Source organism: Aquarana catesbeiana, linkage group LG03, assembly GCF_042186555.1.
Source record: "Aquarana catesbeiana isolate 2022-GZ linkage group LG03, ASM4218655v1, whole genome shotgun sequence".
NCBI lineage: Eukaryota > Metazoa > Chordata > Amphibia > Anura > Ranidae > Aquarana > Aquarana catesbeiana.
Window position 1 is genome coordinate 118,158,164 of NC_133326.1, and position 20,527 is coordinate 118,178,690.

The 20,527-nt window shown below is 38.9% G+C and overlaps 1 protein-coding gene across 3 annotated transcripts in view; it reads left to right on the forward strand.

Moving 5' to 3' along the window:
• Positions 1 to 20,284, forward strand: part of ISLR2 (immunoglobulin superfamily containing leucine rich repeat 2) — a 49,811-nt gene extending 29,527 nt beyond the window's left edge. For all 3 annotated transcript variants that reach the window (XM_073619067.1, XM_073619066.1, XM_073619068.1), the window contains exon 2: positions 11,156 to 20,284. In XM_073619067.1, the coding sequence (XP_073475168.1) occupies positions 11,164 to 13,200 (2,037 nt within the window). In that variant the 5' untranslated portion in view covers positions 11,156 to 11,163 and the 3' untranslated portion in view covers positions 13,201 to 20,284. The remainder of the gene's footprint in view (positions 1 to 11,155) is intronic.
• Positions 20,285 to 20,527: the final 243 nt, after the last annotated feature.

Below are 20,527 nucleotides of genomic sequence, written 5' to 3' on the forward strand. Positions count from 1 at the left end.
TTTTTGTCCGTCGGACTAGCACACAGACGAGCGGATTTCGGGGTCCGTCGTAGTTACGACGTAAAGATTTGAAGCATGTTTCAAATCTAAAGTCCGTCGGATTTGAGGCTGAAAAAGTCTGCTGAAAGTCCGGAGAAGCCCACACACGATCGGATTACCAGCCAGCTTTAGTCCGTCGGCGTCCGTTGGACTTTTGTAGACGAAAAGTCCGACCGTGTGTACGCGGCATTAGACATTACTGAACAGCCAAAAACTATAAGGATGTATTGTTGAATCAAATCAAGATTTATAGGTAATGGTGAGGATGGACACAACAAGGGTGTGCCTAATAGCAGTAAAGCACACAACTGTTTGTGCTTAACTGTCAAATAAATCATGGGGGGAAGTGATTGTGATGCCAGAATTTTGCTAGAATAAACATGATGCGTAAATAGTATGTTTGACCTTCCTGAACAGCTTATCAACCATCTGGACCCATCAAGCTATAACAATTTAAACCAAAATTACAATTTAAGTGCTGGAACAAACTGTTTTAGGTGATACTATGATGTTTGAATATGTATTATGACCTAAAATTGACCAATATTTTGTTGAAAATACATATTAGACAGCACAGTAAAAACAAGATTGTGTTTATTTATGTAAATAACACAGTAATTAAAGTGGAACCTAAAAAGGTCACTGATCAGTGACTGCAGCTGCTGATAGAGAATAAAATTCCAGCATGTCCCTTTGACAGAAGTTGATCAAACGATCAACTGATGTCGCGCAACGACGGACACATACAGATCGAATTCCGGCTGGTCCATTCTAAACCGCCTGAATTTTGATTCGTCTGTGGCCAGCTATACACTTTTTTTCACTAATAATCAAAATGATAGTGATCTTTTAGAAGGACATGTTATACTCTATTTAGGAAAGAGTCCAGCAAGAGGAAGCTTCTCTCCAATCTACCTGTAGTATTATATCCGCCCACCTCCACCCCCAACCCAAATCTGACCTGCACACCTTTTTTTTTAGCACTATTGATAACAACACTCAATAGATGTAACTAAACATTGATCTTCAGCCTACAAATAACAATTTATCAATGTCCTAAGGGCTAGGTGGAAGCTGCACCTCAATGAGTTAGCAGCAAAAGGGCCAAACTCCTCTTCTTTCACCTCCACATTGCTCACTTTATGCATCTCCCCTTCTCTCTCCCTCCCCACAACATTATCCTGCTGCATCGTCCTCCAGTGACAGGTAAGGAAGTCTCACAAGTGGTTTCAGAGGGTTAGAATATACCACATCAAGCGGGAAAGATTCAAGGGGCCAGGGCCGTCCTTAATATTGATTGGACCCTGGGCAAACATTTTCTTGGGCCCCCCCCCATGTAATTTTGCTCTCCACTTGCCTGCACACAATGGACTGGTAGTTGTGGCTGCACAAATCCTACATGATGAGCTATTGGTGCAGTGAAAGGAACCCAAGTTCTCCATAGCCTGTTCTTGTACTCATAATTACAGAGGTACTCAATGGTGATATGCTGATTATGGTGCAGCCTTTGCAACAAGGCTGAGTTCCAGCACATGCGGGTATCCCGGATGAGGCACTTCTCAGGCAGATGATGTTGGCTCTGCATTTCTGCCAGGCAAGTCAAGGCCAGGTATGACCACCTAAAGTGGCTGCAGATTCTTCCAGCCTGACAAAGGGCCTCCTGGAATCCATGGTACTTCCTGATGAATTAGTGCACCATCAGGTTGAAGACAGGCAAGGTACATGTATAATTTTTCCCAGACGAGGGGCACCAACAAGTCATTGCCATTGCCACACATGCAGACATCCCAACCTGCAAAAACTCATTTCAGGGAGGTGGCAAACTCATTTCAGGGAGGTGGTGGTTTGCACCCGCAAACGCCCCCCCCCCACCCCCCGCGGCAAAATATTATTTAAATCACTTTCTCAATATTTTTTCGCAGAGCTCCTGGGGAAGGGGGTGGGGGTGCGTGGGTGGCAGTGGACGGTGTCAGTAGTTTTCTTACTTTTAATAATTTATTTTTTACATTTTAATTTGTTTTAAATTTTTTTCACAATGCTTTTTTTTATTTATTTACACTTGTTTTTTAGAATTTTTTTTACAATATTTTATTTTTTATTTTTGGGGGGCTTTGATGAGATGTCAGGGGTCTAAACAGGCCCCTGACATCTCCCCTTTGAGACAGACAAAGGGACTGAGGACACATTCCCCAGTCCCTTTCTCAGCGCTAAAGATGAATGAACAGGAGACAGAGGCTCCTGTCCATTCATAAACTGAGCAGAGTAAACAGAGTTTACTCTGCTCAGTAATCATAGAACATAGGAGCGATCTCACTCAGAGGAATTACACCTCCAGTTTATGATACCATCATTTTCCATATGAACTATAATTTTTTCATTTTTTTATATTCACTATTTGGTTTTAATTTGAGTAGCGCACTGAACTTTTTTCTTTAATAGTGCTTTATTGTTTTTAAAATATTTTATTCAAAAAGCCATACAACAAATATGCACTCACATTTAGAAAAATGTAAACAGGCCTGTGTGTGTGTTACATGTGCCAACGGTCCTAGGACGAATGTATAAATCATATTGTTTGATCTATTTAAGTACACTATGAAAATGTGCATATTGCACTTTGTTTATATTAATGCACTTTGTATCCCTCATGGGATAGTCATATATTTAATTCAGCGCTGCACTTGTTTTGATATATCAAGCTGCTCACATACTGTCCAACCACTGTACAATATTTAAGGACATTGTCTCTGAGATAATACAGTTTTATTTCCAATTTAAGATGAAATCTGCTTCTTCTGTTTCTCTTAATTTATGGCCTAAACAAGTGCTGTCCAGTTACTGTAAAATATTTGCCGCTATCATCTCTCAAATAGCACTATATAGAACAAATAGCTCTATTTTCTGTTTCAAGATAAACCTGCCTTGTCTTTCTCAATTTATGTCACCTATTCAGGTGCTCATATACTGTCCTGAAGCTGCTCTAATTCTACTAAAAACATACCTGACGTCTAAATTTGTAATAATTTATAAAAAAAACTTGGGCTACAGGGATGGTAGTGTGTTCAGTGAATGCTGTGTTGTGGTTTTGACATTTTATTAAATTGTTAAGACAATGCAGTGTGGTACTATCAAAAAAAGGAAGTTCTTACAATCTATACTATTGTGCCGCTGACCAGTTTGTAAGAAGTTGAGGGCTGTAGCTTTTCTATAGCTTTTGGTTCTGTTGTGGATGCCTCTTCCACCAGTCAGTTTGGGATTATTAATACTTAATGCAAAAGCAGATGTTGCAACCAAAGCTTTTCACTTTGAAATGAGTCAAACTGGGGTGCTGCTGCTGTATGTATGGCAAGCTAAATTAAAAAGTAAAAAAAAAAAAAAAATCAAATACATATCCAAAATATGTGAAGGGAAAACGGTCGAGCATGTCATTTAAAGGAATTGCTGTTTTTTCCATGTCACCCTCAAAGCTTTTTTAACAGGAACCAGTTCCCACGATATGTTTTTTTTTGGGGGGGGGGGGGTTTTGCTTAGTTAAATGTCCCCCATCACAGTAGACAGCACCTTATGTCCTTTTTCACAATAGGTTTACAATTAGCCAAAATTAGCCAGGATTCACCCTCCCCACATAGACTTCAGTAAAGTTTGCCACAAAATTCAGGATTTTGAACCAGATTTGTTGAATATTTGTTGAATCAAACTTATCACTATATCAGCAGTGCATTGCAGTGATTTACAACTGAAGGTGACACTATGGACATTTTTAGCCAAAAAGCAAAAAATTGTAAATCATAATAAAATGAAACAGGTCAACATTGTTGTTGTTGACACCCTAAATATGTAGCACAACTTGTAAGTTTATGTTGTGTGCATTTTTAGGACTTTACATTTTCTGGAATAGCCATAACCATAAAGCAGGGAAAAATATTTAGATTACCTGAAAATGTAGATGATTTGCAATGATAATGTTATATCCTATGAAAACAAAAATAATGATTCATTTTCTTTTTGTTGAAACCTCTGCCTGATTGATGTCATGAGCCTTTCCTGTGTATCTGTGACACCTGGTAAAATTCTATTTTCTCATTGGCTTCCCTGAATGGATTGGATTACTGGAGTCCTAAGAAATAATATTTTGCTCTGATGGTCTGCAAAAAATCATCAAAAGTTAAAAAAAGCCCACGTGGGAATGTGTTGGATCTGCAGTGCTCTTTTCATGAACTGATAAGATCAAGGGGGTGGATTGAGTGATTTATCACCAGAGTAGATCTGAAGGAGTTCAGCCATCTCTATAAAAAAGGTTATCATGTAGCCATTTCTGTGATCACTATAATGCCACGTACACACGGTCGGACTTTTCGTCTACAAAAGTCCGACAGCCTGTCCGACAGACTTCTGGCGGACTTTCGGCGGACTTGCAGCAGACTTTCTAACGAACGGACTTGCCTACACACGACCACACAAAAGTCCGACGGATTCGTACGTGATGACGTACACCGGACTAAAATAAGGAAGTTCATAGCCAGTAGCCAATAGCTGCCCTAGCATGGGTTTTTGTCCGTCGGACTAGCACACAGACGAGCGGATTTCGGGGTCCGTCGTAGTTACGACGTAAAGATTTGAAGCATGTTTCAAATCTAAAGTCCGTCGGATTTGAGGCTGAAAAAGTCTGCTGAAAGTCCGGAGAAGCCCACACACGATCGGATTACCAGCCAGCTTTAGTCCGTCGGCGTCCGTTGGACTTTTGTAGACGAAAAGTCCGACCGTGTGTACGCGGCATTAGACATTACTGAACAGCCAAAAACTATAAGGATGTATTGTTGAATCAAATCAAGATTTATAGGTAATGGTGAGGATGGACACAACAAGGGTGTGCCTAATAGCAGTAAAGCACACAACTGTTTGTGCTTAACTGTCAAATAAATCATGGGGGGAAGTGATTGTGATGCCAGAATTTTGCTAGAATAAACATGATGCGTAAATAGTATGTTTGACCTTCCTGAACAGCTTATCAACCATCTGGACCCATCAAGCTATAACAATTTAAACCAAAATTACAATTTAAGTGCTGGAACAAACTGTTTTAGGTGATACTATGATGTTTGAATATGTATTATGACCTAAAATTGACCAATATTTTGTTGAAAATACATATTAGACAGCACAGTAAAAACAAGATTGTGTTTATTTATGTAAATAACACAGTAATTAAAGTGGAACCTAAAAAGGTCACTGATCAGTGACTGCAGCTGCTGATAGAGAATAAAATTCCAGCATGTCCCTTTGACAGAAGTTGATCAAACGATCAACTGATGTCGCGCAACGACGGACACATACAGATCGAATTCCGGCTGGTCCATTCTAAACCGCCTGAATTTTGATTCGTCTGTGGCCAGCTATACACTTTTTTTCACTAATAATCAAAATGATAGTGATCTTTTAGAAGGACATGTTATACTCTATTTAGGAAAGAGTCCAGCAAGAGGAAGCTTCTCTCCAATCTACCTGTAGTATTATATCCGCCCACCTCCACCCCCAACCCAAATCTGACCTGCACACCTTTTTTTTTAGCACTATTGATAACAACACTCAATAGATGTAACTAAACATTGATCTTCAGCCTACAAATAACAATTTATCAATGTCCTAAGTCCACCTTGACAATAAGGTCCCAGGCATATTTATCCTAGTTTTTTTACTGTTTCAAGTAATTTTTATTAGTTTTAAATTAGAAAGTACAGTGATACAGAACAATCTGACTATACAATGTAGATAAAGAATTTCAGCAGTGTGCTCAATATTTTGGGTGGGTGAAAAACAAACCTGGCCCCCTCACTCGCACTATCGCCCCCCCCCCATGCGGGAGACAGACAGGAAGGCGGCGATCAGTGGCCTTACCTTAGGGGGCCGATGACGAGGTGGTGCTGGATCCGGGGTAGGGCTCCTAGAAGCTTAAAGAGGCTGTTGCTGCCCATCTGCCCCTCCACCTGCTGCTCCTCACTCCAGCTTGCTGAGGGAAGAGCCGGGGCCGTCGCTTCTCCTCCCGGCTGAACAGGAACTGGGTCCTGAGACCCGATTGGCCGGGAGTCCTAAAACTGCCAGGCCAATCAGGTCTCAGGACCCGCTTCCTGATTGGCTGGGAGGAGAAGCAGGAAGACATTTGCGAATATTAATTTGCTAATGTCACACAACTAGAAATACTACGCCCTGAGCCCACCCTTTTTTAAGCCAATCAGAGCCTCAGGATCAAGATCGTGTTAATTTATTCCCAGTCTTCCTCTCATAAGGCAATGTGTAGGTCTCTCTTCCAAGCTACCATTGTAGAATCTCCATTGGATGTGTAGTTCCAAAACTGGCTGCAGTATATCTTGGGTGTGACATGTCTAAGCAGAGTTTTGGAATTGCACAGCATCTAAAAATTTGTAAGGTGCCTAGTATAGTGCAGTCAGCTATTTGGGACATTATAAAGTGTCTGATCTGTAAGTAGGACCATTGAGGTATGTTGCCTACTTGGCTAAGGTCTTGTAATTTTAGTAGAGTAAGAAAGGTACCTGTGTTAAAGAAGGTTTGCTCAGGGAGGAATAGCTTGGTCCTCCAAGTGTTCAACAAGATAGCAGACATTCCTGGTGTGCATTCCAGGTTAAGCCTTATGGGGGTGAGGGTGTTTCGATTGGTGTGAAGGTCAAATTTTTTGCATAGTGTGTGGAAGGTCTGAAGGGTTGCTTTGATTAGATGGTGTTTGTTGAAGGGTATTTGTAGTTTTATTGCACTAATGCATGGAGAAAAGGAAGGAGGGTGGAAGGGTCACAGGATATCTGTAGGTTTTTAATTAAAACACATTCATTGGTCTTCTGAATGGCTTTCTAACTATCTGGGTCCCTTTCTCATAGGGCTATACAGGCTGAACACTTGAGCTTCAAAAAGGCTCCGTGACATGTTAGGTTCTAGTGGTATCTCAGTCAGTATTTCAGGCAAGATAGTTTAGAAAGATTCTAATGTTACTTTCCTATTTAGTTTAATCACTCGCTACCTCCATTGTGGGGGACAACTGCAGTCTACATCCTCTAGGTCCAAAGTAGAACTCCATAGTAGCCAGTATATTCCAGTGTTCCGCCTAGGAGTGGAGATCCTTGCAGCATACCAGATCCTTTGGCCCAAAGGCCTGGGAACAAAGCAGGTGCTGCATCTCACAGGGCAAAAACCCAGGAGGAATGAACAATGCCTCAGATATTTAATATCTCTCCCAGCATGCACCAGCAGGTCCCAATGGCTGTTGATTGGCTAAACATCCTTAATACAAAATCATATCTGTATCAAACCCTACTGGAGTCAGCTCACACAACAACTGACTAAGATAATACACTTCATGCTTATAAAACACAGACACAAATAACAAGGCTGACTAAAACTCTTGTATTCCTTCAATATCACAAAAATAAAAAAAAGTTGGAAAAACTATACATCTGTACAGTTTAAGGCCCCTTTCACACGGACGGACGCTCCATGCAGGTCTATGGAGTGACGGATGTCAGCGTGACCATGTCCGCTGACATCCGATCTGCTCCGATCCGCTAAAATCATACGTATGGCGATACGTTCGCCATCCGTCCTGGAGGATCGGATGAGATCTGATGAATCTCTCCATAGGAATCAGCGGTGCTCGACAAGCCCCTCCCCGCTCAGTGAGCAGAGGCGGACCTGTCATCCGCCAGCTCAGCGGAGATCAATGGAGAGATCAGAGCTGGCGGACTCCGCTGAAACAGATCCGCCTCGTGTGGAAGGTGCCTAAAACCTATTAATGTGTGCTTTTCACATCACTGAATTAAAATATGAAAAAAAAGTGTGAGCGCCAGTCTTGTGCACCACTTTTGGAACCACTTTAATCAAAATCCAATTAAATACTCACAAAGGTATTAGAATCACAGTCATGTACATCCATCATCTGTCATGGACAGGACCTTTTTTCACATCGTCATCATTTACGTGACCTATAAAAGGACCCCTACAGTAATGTTCAATTCATACAAGTCAGTTGACACATTTTCAGGGGCAAGACCTCTTGCACAGAGCTAACGTACTTATACTCATGCTTGCCTTTCAATAATCCTAATTCAATTGGCCCATGCAGAGATCTAAAGAAGTCCTGTCCATGAGACATGCAGGATGGTTATATGACTATTATTCTAATATATTTGTATTTTTCTTTTTTTTTTTTTAAATAATAAAGTGGTGTCAAAGGTTTTGCATAAGGCCAGTGTAGTCTCTCTTTTTTGCTTTTTAGTGATGCTTTCCCTGGTCTGAAGAAAGCCGTGAAAGACTCAGTAGAGCTGGATTAGTGTATAAGAACAGGTTTTCAGTCGAGTGGTTGACTCATAACCCTTAGCACTTGAGCACTGGCAATGGGCTTATATTGTATATGTGGTTTTTACATGGTTGATCAATCTGAATTCCTCTTCCTAACCTGATGTGAAATCCTTTTTTTTCAATTTATATAGTCATTTTTGTTTTGTATTATAAAACATCACAGTTACCTTTCTTGTACCACTTTCATGTTCATTACTACAGACATTTATTATAAAATTCCGTTCAAACATATAAATAAAGAACTTAGAAAAAAAGAGGATACTGTATATAAGGTTTACCTGTAGTCCTGTTCTGGTTCAAATTTAAGTTACTAACTTATTTAATAGCATGGCATATGAAATGTATAAATTAGGGGTGGAACTAATGTATAATATGTGTAACTGTTTACATATTAAATACATTTCAGTGGTAAAACATACAGACCCCTCCCTGATTCATAAGGCCTTCTTTCTGCCACTGAATTCATTTAAAGCAGTTTATATTTTATTAAAGTTGAACTTCAGGTATGATCTTAATTGCAGATTTACATTGGCCCAGATTGGACCAATGTAAGTGTGTATACCTTATACCTGAGGGACTGCTGTGGAAGCTCGCAATCACGATAGTAGTTGGTGCTGCTACAGTGATAGTTACTTTCTTCAGGGTTCTGTGTCAGATGGCAACCCCCACTGCATACTAACAGAGGGTCGCTCACTTGGCACCGCCACTATTCACAGGATGCCTTGAATTTTTATCAGTGAATAGAAGGTGTTTCTCATATTTCTCAAGGTAGAGATGATGACATGCTCCTCCACACCTCATCTTATATAGAGAATGCCTTGTATTTATGGAATATTTCAAGGCGTTCTGTGAATGGCAGTGGTGCAAAGCAAGTAGCAGAATTTGAACTAGTGTCACCATTGGAAGATCCCCCCTCTGTTATTGTTCTGATGTCAAACAAAAATGTAGGATTTTCTTTTACACTCACGTTCAATTATAACAGTAAGCAGGACAAATAGTGAGCATGAATTTCCCTAACAGCGGCACAGGCAAAATTAAACATATAAAAAAAATTGCCTTTAATGACACTTTAAACTCCTAACATTCTGCATTAATTGATAGATAACACTGTACAATACTCTACCTTATTATAGATGAAAGATAATGAGTGCTGTACCATAACATCTCCAATACCACCAATAGGCTGAGCTTGAGAGAAGATTGCAGACAATCCTGATGTTCTCAGTGAGGTACCCCCTCTTCCTGTCTAAGCCCAGGCTTAGTTTTGGAAAGGGTGTCAGTTTACCACATTTTGAAGTGATTTATGTAGAAACAATCCATCCATATATATTTTGAGTATAGTCTAAGAAGGACAAGAGGAAATACAACTCCTATCATGGCATTTTAGTCAAGCATTTTTACTCAAATATAGTCCCTGTAAATGACTCAGCAGCAAAGTGCTAACGGGGTCAACATTATGCAGTTGGCTATATTTTTTCAGTTTTAAATGCTGGTACTTTTTCTGACTTTAATAATGTGTTAATGCTTTCCTGTACCTGTATTTACATCTAGGCCATCAATTGTAAATGGGCTTTATGTTTCTGCAATTTTGTAAGATGTGCAGTTCCCTTAGTTGGTTTAATAAGACAGACTGCGTTATCCTTTTGAAATATTCAGCGTTGTAAATTCTGGATGTTATTGTAGCACTCACCTCCAAAGGGTCCGCTAAGAATATGCCCAGGTTGTTGCGAAACTACAAGTCCCATCATGCCTCTGCTGTGAGAGTAATGCTTTTAACTGTCAGCCTTGCAATGCCTCATGTAATTTTGCAACAGCTGGAGGGCCGCCACTTTGAGATCCCTTGTCTAGGGGATGTATTTATTGCTGAAGAACAGGAGAGGGATTTGGGCTCACCGAATACTCCAAACTATAACAGCAAACAATGGGAGGACAAATTTCTCACTAATCTTCTCTATAGCAGTTTTTCCTAGAGGTAACAGGGAATGATTGGTATATCTATGACTCTGTCAGAGAAGCCCCTGTCCAAATAGCATCCTCTGGTACTTTGTTCCCTTCTGGCACTTGCACAACTACCAGTCCGTAGCAGGGTCTTTACTCACAGTGTCCCAGGAGCTGTCTACCAGGTAGCAGTCACAGGATTCTCAGTGGATGAGATAAAAGATCCTTCTCCAGACCAGGACTTAAGGATAGTGCCCTCTAGCAAATAATCCATTAGCAAGCTTAGCCAGACCCAGAAATTGAGACATAGACTGCAATTTAATTTCTTACTAACTCTCTCCTGGGGGCAGCAGCCCCAGAGCACTGGAACCCTCCCTGGAGAGGAAGGAACTCTCTGGAAAGGCCTTCCAAACATGGACATGTATCACCTCCTCAGCCACCTTCTAGGAGCCTCTTTCAAGGGATTGGCTGGAGCATGATAAATATTTATGGTGGTCATTTGACTCTCCCTTTCCCATATTCTGGAGGCTTCTTTCAGAAACAGAGAAATCAAACACCCAGCCTGGAAATCCTGACCAGACAAAAACAACCAATTGCTGCTCCGCTGACTGCAGTAAAGCAAAAAACTAAATTTAGCCTAGCAGCCTAGCTAGAGGAGGGCACTACAATATTCTTAATTGTGGGGCCAAGTGATATGAGACCCAGGCTAAACTACACTTTGTGGGCATACAACTCAATGTAGTGTATACCTAACAGATATAGATAAATATGTCTTCCCATAATATGCTTTACAATATTTTTTTTTATTTCTTTTTAGGTGGAATAATGGATATTCTACTATTCCTGTATGCTGCTGTGACACTCTTGGGGACAGCCTACAGTTGCCCTGAACCTTGTTCTTGTGTGGATAAATACAATCAACAGTTTGCTGACTGTACCTACAAGAAGCTGCAAAAGATCCCAACAGGTTTTCCTTCTAATGTTACAACCCTTAGTCTTTCAGCAAACAAAATAAGTTCTTTAAAGAAGTCTAACTTTGTTGGGGTGCCTCAGGTGACATCATTGTGGTTAGCTCACAATGACATTAGTGCTGTGGAAAAGGGTACTTTAGCCACTTTAGTGTATCTTAAAAATCTCGATATTAGTCACAACCAACTTTTGGATTTTCCCTGGGAGGATCTGGCCAGCCTGCCTGCCCTACAGCTACTGAAAATGAACAACAATCGCATGGTCAACCTGCCAGTGGATGCTTTTGCCAACTTAAAAGATCTGAGGTCTCTCAGGATCAATAATAATCATTTTTCTGTCATTCGTGAGGGAACCTTTAAACCTTTGGTTTCCCTATTACATATCCAAATTTACAACAACCCCTACCATTGCACATGTTCACTTATGTGGCTTAAAAAGTGGACTGAAGAAGCTCAAGTTACTGTGGCAGAGAAGGACTTAATTGCGTGTGCCTCACCAGATAATCTCCAAGGAAAGCCGCTTTCTAAAATTCCAGATTTACCCTGTGCAGCTCCTGCTGTGCAGCTAAGTTATCACCCTAACCTTGACAGCACAGCGTTATATGATGGATTTACTCTTACACTTCATTGCTTGGTTACTGGTAGCCCCAAACCAACCATACAATGGAAAGTTCGTAATGCAACTCAAGAAACTGAGATCAAATTGCCCACTGATGCATCCAAAGCTGAAGTATCTGGACACTTTGTGGTTTATCAGAATGGAACTCTAGTTATCCCTCAACTTAGCAAAAAATTAGAAGGGGCCTATACCTGTTTGGCCACTAATGAGATGGGAAGTAGCCAGAGTTCTGTAAATGTCTCTGTGGCAGGGAGTCAAAAATATCCAACCAAGGTTGAGGATCCAGCAGCAGGAAAAATACCAGTAGATGGAAAGAAGACAGTGTTTAAAGACACAGGAAACAATGTCCTCAATCCAGATAAAACTGAAGAAAAAATAAAGGCTGTTATTCCCACTGAGCAAACAGATGATAATGAGAATAGTATTGGGGATTCCATGGAGCATCCACGTTCAGATGAGAAGAAATGTGGACCAAATGTGGGAGGGTTGCATGTTTCCAACCATGCATTCAACGAGAGCACTAATTTAAAACCTCACGTCTTTGACCTGGGAGTTATTGCTCTAGATGTTTCTGAGAAAGAAGCTAAAGTTCAGATTACTCCTTATAATGCACGTCCAGGAAAACAACAGCTCAAGATGCTGTACTTGTGCCAAGAAAGTCCCAAGGGTTTTTCTCTGGTTCAGTGGTCAGAAATTGAAGATCGAGTAAACTCCTACTGGTTTCAAGGCCTAATTCCTGGCACTAACTACTCTGTATGCTTAACATATAAAGGAGAAGACTGTCAAGTGCAAGTAGTTTTCACCACTAAGAAGGAAGTGCCATCTTTGATCATTATTATAGTGGTAAGCATTTTCCTTCTTGGGTTGGCCACTATTCCTCTATTGGGAGCCACTTGCTGCCATTTAATTACAAAATACCATGGCAAAAATTACAAATTAATAATGAAGGCGCACAAACCAGATCCAGAAGAGAAGCACATGGCTGCTGATTTTGATCCCAGAGCTTCTTTTGTCGAGTCAGAAAAGAACTCTGTCCCTAGCGAAGCTGGTGGAGATGAAGGCGAAGCAGAGGCAGCCCCAGCAGAAGAAGAAGAAGCAGCTGAGGGAGAGGTTGAGGGAAGTGTATTAGAAGAGAACCTTCCAAACTCCCAATCTAAATCAAACCAGGAAGAGTTTGAAGTTGGGTCAGAGTACAGTGATAAGCTTCCTTTGGGTGCTGAAGCAGTCACCATCTCTGAGGAGATTAATGGTAACTACAATCAACCTGCACGCTGACTTGACAGCTAGAGGTATTAGCAAATCATTTCTCACTTAGGCCCTTTCATTAAATCATGAAAGAGTAGAAAAACCACAAACAACACAGTCTTAAGAATAAGAACTTAACCTAAACAAATATCCTTGTTCGCTGGGAATCTGTTCAAGATTAAGAACTTACACTAAAACAAGGGGATAAAATATATATATATATATATATATATATATATATATATATATATATATATATATATATATATATATATATATACAGTATATATATATATATATAACTCCCTATGGATAAACAAGAAGAGTTACTACAGCGACTAGTCAAATTGTCCACAGACGTGCATAAGGAGAAGAACAGCAAAATATGTACCTGGTCAACAGAAAATATGGTTCCATAACACTGCACATTTTAATGCATGCCATGTATAATGCAGGTCAGTGTGCTTCAAAGTGTTTCTCTAAAAAAGTGTATGTGTAGACCACGGAATACGAAAATGTCTACTGTAGGCTAGTCTATGATAATACGTAACTGTAACTGTGAGTGCATATTTTGTATTTATTGAAACCTGTAAATGTATATAGGAAAGTGTTTCTGCAAAGAAAATGCACACAATATATGTAGGCCTGCATGCAAAGCATTATATTGTATATGCAGGACACACAAACTTAAGTGTTGCATTTGTTCATGTGCAGAGTAATTAATACCAATGTTCTGGGCATTAGGTATGCATTTAAATGCTGTGAAACAATCAAACTAGTCTTAAAAACACCCAAAAACATAAATGTTTTTTTTTTAAACGTTATGCACATTTTTGTATACCATTTCTATTTGATCAACAGAGCAATGCTTTAGACTCATAGACCCATAATCCTGTATTTGAAAATGATGTCTTAAATCACGCCCATAGCCCTGTTCATTTGTTTATATTAAATCAGGATTGCATAGTACAGTGTATGATCAGATGCTAATCCTCTGATAACTATAGGTTTCCTGAATCACCATTGTTAACAAAGAAACAAGATCTATTCAAATCCCTGGGAGATCTAATTATATTAAAACAAGAGGATTATGGGGCAAACTTTGTGCTGAGAGTGTATCTGCTCTGTGTCTTCTCTGAGCAGTAATACCTGTAAAAGCTCTATTATGTGCCTCTGGGGACTCCGTCGCCATCCCTCCGTTCATTTCACAGAGTCAGGACCAGTTGGACACAAAGTTAATCCTACATGATGAGATGAGAGCACAATATTTATATACTGTTTAGTGTGTCTCCATTATGATTAATATAGCTATTTGATCATCATGTAACTGATGATTTATGATTTACATGATAGAGAGATCAGACCTATATTTCACATTGAGGCTGTCATTATTACCCGACATGCTACACGTCAAATATGGTATATTTATTAACATATACTGTTTGACAAGTCTTTATTAACATTTGAATTTATTACTTGTAGACAACAATTTAGCAAGAGAGGTCTCCATTTTCTGAGGCTGATCATGGACCTAATAAACTTTTGGGGCTACAAAAAAAAAAATTCACACTGTACATTAATCACCAAATATGGTTTTCAATAAACTTTAAATATCATTATACAGAATTGTTTTACATGAAATGTATTTAAGATGACAATATGAAAATTTGTCAAGATGTCATTCACAGCCATACATACATGGACATATGTAAAATCATAAAACACTTCTTAAGGCAAAAAAAAACAAACATTTTATGAAACACAGACACTGTTTGTGTATTTTACCTGTAGCATAAAGGGCTTTACTCCAGGCAAAACTATCTATCTATCTATCTATCTATCTATCTATCTATCTATCTATCTATCTATCTATCTATCTATCTATCTATCTATCTATCTATCTATCTATCTATCTATCTATCTATCGATCTATCTATCGATCTATCTATCTATCTATATAGATATATATATATCTATATATATAGCTATCTATCTATCTATCTATCTATATAGATATATATATATCTATATATATAGATATCTATGTATATCTATATATATAGATATCTATATATATAGATATAGATAGATATCTATATCTATATATATATATATATATTTTTTTTTTTTGAGGACTATCTATCTATCTATCTATCTATCTATCTATCTATCTATCTATCTATCTATCTATCTATCGATATAGATCTATATCTATCTATCTATCTATATATCTATAGATATATAGATAGATAGATAGATAGATAGATAGATAGATAGATAGATAGATAGATAGATAGATAGATAGATAGATCTATATATATATATATATCTTCCTAAACAGCCACAAATAATATCATTTTTGTGGAGCAAGTGAGTTTGCAAGTCTAATGATTACCTTGTAAAAGTAACAGTGACAACATTGCTGTGCTGCACCTAGCCTGTGCAGAGAGAGGGACCCAGCAGGCTCCACCTACCATAGGCTGCCTGCGTTCCGTCTAATTAGGCGACCCGTGAAAATCGTGTAACGAAAGTGACATTCCCTCATGGCGATCTTGGTACACCCGCACTCAGCCACAGTAAGCCTACAGTCTGAAGTCGCCAAGAGGGCATCTTGTTACACCCACCAAAGTCTGGCATTTCATACTTAATTTTACCACTAGGCTGAACTTATATCGTGAAAATACAGTATTTAGTAGTCCGTGACTTTGATGTGATGTGACTTGATGTTTAATTTAAAAAGCAGCGGTCTTCTGTCAGATTAGCAAACGTGTGAGATCGGCAGGCTTGCCGTTGTTTTTAAAATTCAACATCAAAACAGTGTCACAGACTTCAAAATACTATATTTCACAATATAAGCTCAGTTTAGTAGTAAAAATAAGTGTGAAATGCAAGATTTTGGGGGTGTAAAAAGATGTCCGCTTAGCGACTTCAGAGTGTAGGCTTAGTGTAGCCGAGTGCGGGGTGTACCACGATGGCCTTGACGGAACACCACTTCCGTTACGAAATTTGACAGGTCGCCTAATCTGACGGAACACTTGCAGAGAACTATAGGAGGGGGTGGAGACAAGACCAGTCACCATGCACATGAAGAGAAAGCAGAGATGACTTGTCTTTATTATAGGAAGCCCCGGCACAAAGGCAAAATTTCACATTGCGCAGATCTGTAAGAAATACACAAAGCACACTAAGATTCAAGCAAAAATACGCATGTCTCTCTTATATAGACAATTTTTGGCTATCCTGGAGTTCAGCTTTAAAGCCGATATTTATAAGTCACAGATATAAACACACCATAATAGAACATTTTATTGCAAATAGTGCAAGTACCAACATTTGAGGTAATAGTATTTTTGTAATCCTCTTGTACACCACCAGAATGGGAACGGTATGGCCAATACTGGAAACCAATTAGACTCTGGTGCATGTGCATGTTCTGACAAGGAACATAGTGACAGAAGAAGAGTGGAAGAAGGAGCTCATCAGTGTGGCGCTGCTCTCTTAAGCCTTATACACACAAGCCGAAAATTGGCCAAAATCAGTCGTTTCAGCAGGAACAGGCTGATTTTCAGCCTATGTGCCTGATCTACAGAAGCCAGTCACCTGACTGGCTTCTGTCAAATGGGCATGCTGGAAAACCATCATCCGATCAGCACTGGCAGCCAATGGCTGATCAGTATGTTCTGGCAGAAGGGCAGCCCCCCTGTCAGCATACAATAGCACAGCGGGGGAGGATTGCCACACCAAAATAGTTTGTGTTACTATGTCACTCTGTCAGTTCTTTTGTTTAGTCCGCTGGGTTAAACAAAAAAAAAAAATGACTGAGTGTGTGTAGCCAGCTTTACTGTCTAAGCACTGACTCCACTAATGCGGCTGTGCAGACAGGCAGAACTGTGTAAATTTCCAAACTACCTAGATCAGTGTTTCTCAACTCCAGTCCTCAAGGCGCCGCAATAGGTCATATTTTGAGGCGTTCCATTATTTTGCACAGGTGATTTGACCAGTTTCACTGCCTTTCATCCATTTCATCTGAGGAAAATCCTGAAAACATGACCTGCTGGGGCCCCTTGAGGACTGGAGTTGAGAAACACTGGCCTACATAATACAGATAAATTCTTTGGCAGGTAAAAACAGGTTTCCAGTATATATTACAGGTGCGTACTTAGCTGTATGGGAATGGTTAGTATGCCCCCTGCATACCAGTTATAAGAATATGTAGGGATGCTGTTTACAAAAGGGCGCCACCCTGTTACCCCAAACCATCATACAATTAAAAACAAAAAAACAAGCACACCCAAATTTCAATGATGCAAATTTTATATCAAAGACAGAAAAGTATATGTCATAGAAATTTGCCTATAACCCATATGGCATATTTATAATGCACAAATATAGATAAAGAAATACACTGTATAGAAGTACAAAAGTATTGAATAGCAGTCCGATAGGTCATATGTGTGTCCTATGACACGTTTCAGGGTACGCAGGTACCCCTTTGTCAAGAAAGAAGGTAATTAGCTGTATGCCTGGAATTCAGCTTTAATAACACAGTGCTAATAAATATAATGAAAATGAGAATGCAATTGTACCTTTACATAAATTTGCCCCAACTGCCCATTATAGCCCTCCCCATTCAATAGTTATCTTCCACTTACCTTAGATTATCTGTCACCTCTTCCACCAGCAGCCACACTACAGCTCTAGAGACTCCAGCCCTCCTCACTGAGCCACAGCATATTGTGCAAGCATGGCAGTTTCTCCATAGGGCTAAATGCAGAGGACATTTCCTTGCACGCTTGCAAGTAGTTGGCTTCAACATAAAGCGCTAAGGAGAAACTGCTGCAAATGTGCAATATGCCCAATGGCTTAGTAATAATGACTGAAGATGCAGGTTTAGGAAGCTGCTCTCTTATCTGAAGTTCAGTTGCCCTTCAAATGACTAAAAGCACATATCTGATTGAGTTCCATCTTTGCTCTTTGCACTGTGTTATTAGACATGCCCTGTTGTTGAGGGTAGGTGTAAATATAAATACTTACCTATCTGTAATCCATCACATCCATAGCCCAGGTTCTACTATAGGGCTCCTGCAAGGCAATCACTATCCCCGTTAACTGTTTTTTTAAACTAAAATCGACTTGTTTTTTAATGTCTCTAAATAAACTAAAAACAATTTATTTTTTATTTTTATGGTTTCTTAGGTTCACATCTGGGGTGCCAATTATTGCCTAAGGGCACTGGCAAAGTAAACTTGTCTGTTCGGACGTGTGCATAATTACAGTATAAATATACAGTTTCGTGAAATATATATATTTATACTGTGCATACTCGTGCACTTATTGTCAAAAGTAACTTTATCTGTGCCTGAAACATGTTCGTTGTTTAGTATTTCAAAAACGCTTATCTTTGTACTAATCTGTTTTTTGTGACCTGATTTTTAATAATGTTTGTGTTATTTTATATGTTATTTTATAGTGGTGATTTATTTGTAAATTAGGGGAATAATATATATTACGTTGCAAGGGACAGTTTTTGGAATTTTACTTAATACAATATGACATTTTTAAGATATAGATTACTTTAAGTAAGATGATCTTTTGTAATGGATTCTTGATACAGTTAGTAGAAAAAAACTATTAAAAAATACAAGCAATCATTTATAAAAATTGAAAATATGGCCATTGGTTAATGTTTCATATCCAGTATGGGAGCTAGGTTAACCCTGGAAACATGTGTAAGTAACCCAGCAAAATGTCTGTGCAATTGAGTCTCAGTCATCTGAAATGACAAATCAACAAGAGAGATATTTTATCACAAATATGCAATGGAAACCCAAAAGGAAACACTGAAGGAAGACATATAATTCCATGAAGCTTAGTTGCAAGCACATTTGTCATTTATTGGATAAATCCTTTAAATAATGAAGATGGTGTTATCTGTGCAATGAACTTCTAGCTAGCCATACCACACTCTCACTGACTAGTGGTAGTGAATGAGTATAATTCACATAAAAAACAGGTAATCATCAATGGTGAAAATGTATGAAAAAGCTAGACCAAGGGTTAATTGTGGCCAGCATCATTTTCTAATGGAATTGGAAGTCTTTATTGATACATAAACATTCTGCAGCCGCATATCATAGAATTCTAGTGTGTTCATGCATTTCTTATTGGTCCTTTATAGTCAATGGGACACAATTTGCAGAAAGTTTTTTGAAAAAGCACATGTTCTGGTAAAAAAAAAAAAAATACACAGGGTGGTATTTTCTACTGGGCAAAAGATTTATGCTAGGCTAGTACTTCATTGCTCCCTTGAAATGTAATTTTAACCTGTGTTTTTAAAGCATATTGGAAAAAGTCAAAACCTTTTTTTTCACAAATAAACCCTATCGGAAGTATGAAGATGCTAAGCACCAGCCTTCCCAATTTGAAAAAAAGTCAGATTTTTAAAAATTGGGGACAGGGAGATCCACCTTTTCTACTGCGTTATGTAGTCACCTACTCTGTAGGACTTCATTTCATGAAGTTTCACTAAGTTCATTTATAACACTGCTTTGTTTTAAGGTCAAGTTTCCCTTTTTGACATTGTTTAATGTTACACCCACATAAAGGGAATACCATGAAATATGGAACAATACCTTTAACCTGCCCATTTACCTAAATCACACCTTCACCCCATAGCATCCTGTGTTTTCTTTTGAATTCGATGCCCAGCCATATCATCCATTCCCTGATCCATTCACACAGATCTGTGAATGGAAGACTGCAAATTCCTTCTAACACAGGGACTCATAGGACTCAATAGAACATAAGCGTGGTGACGTCACATCAGTGATAGTCCATTGATTACTAGCTCCAGCTCCATACCAGAGACGGGATCCTCCACGTTCCACTCATACAAGCCTTTGAGATTAATGATGGCCTCATTTAAGTTATTTAGCTATATAAAAATTTCTACACCACTATATGGATAATATTTTCAACAATTAGTATATATTATTTCCCAGATAAATAAGTGTTGTTACGAGTAAAATGTTTCTCATAGTGAAATGTTGGTTAAGAAAACAGAGGCAGTGAGACATGACGTGTGCAAATCAAATAAAAATTGTAATAACAGGAAGAGTGAAAGCGTTATGTTATTTGTACAATGCTCTGCCAAACATCACCTGTAACTGTTGTTATTTTATTATTTAATTCTGTCATTCTATTGGTAGGATCCTTTTATTTGTAGTACAACCCTTCAACCCATTTAGACATGTTAAATCACTATGGAATATAGCTACATAGCAAGAGAGAAGATTTGATTTCCAACCACAACACACTAGAAAATCGTATTGCCTTCCTGGATTCCATTTTCTTTTTA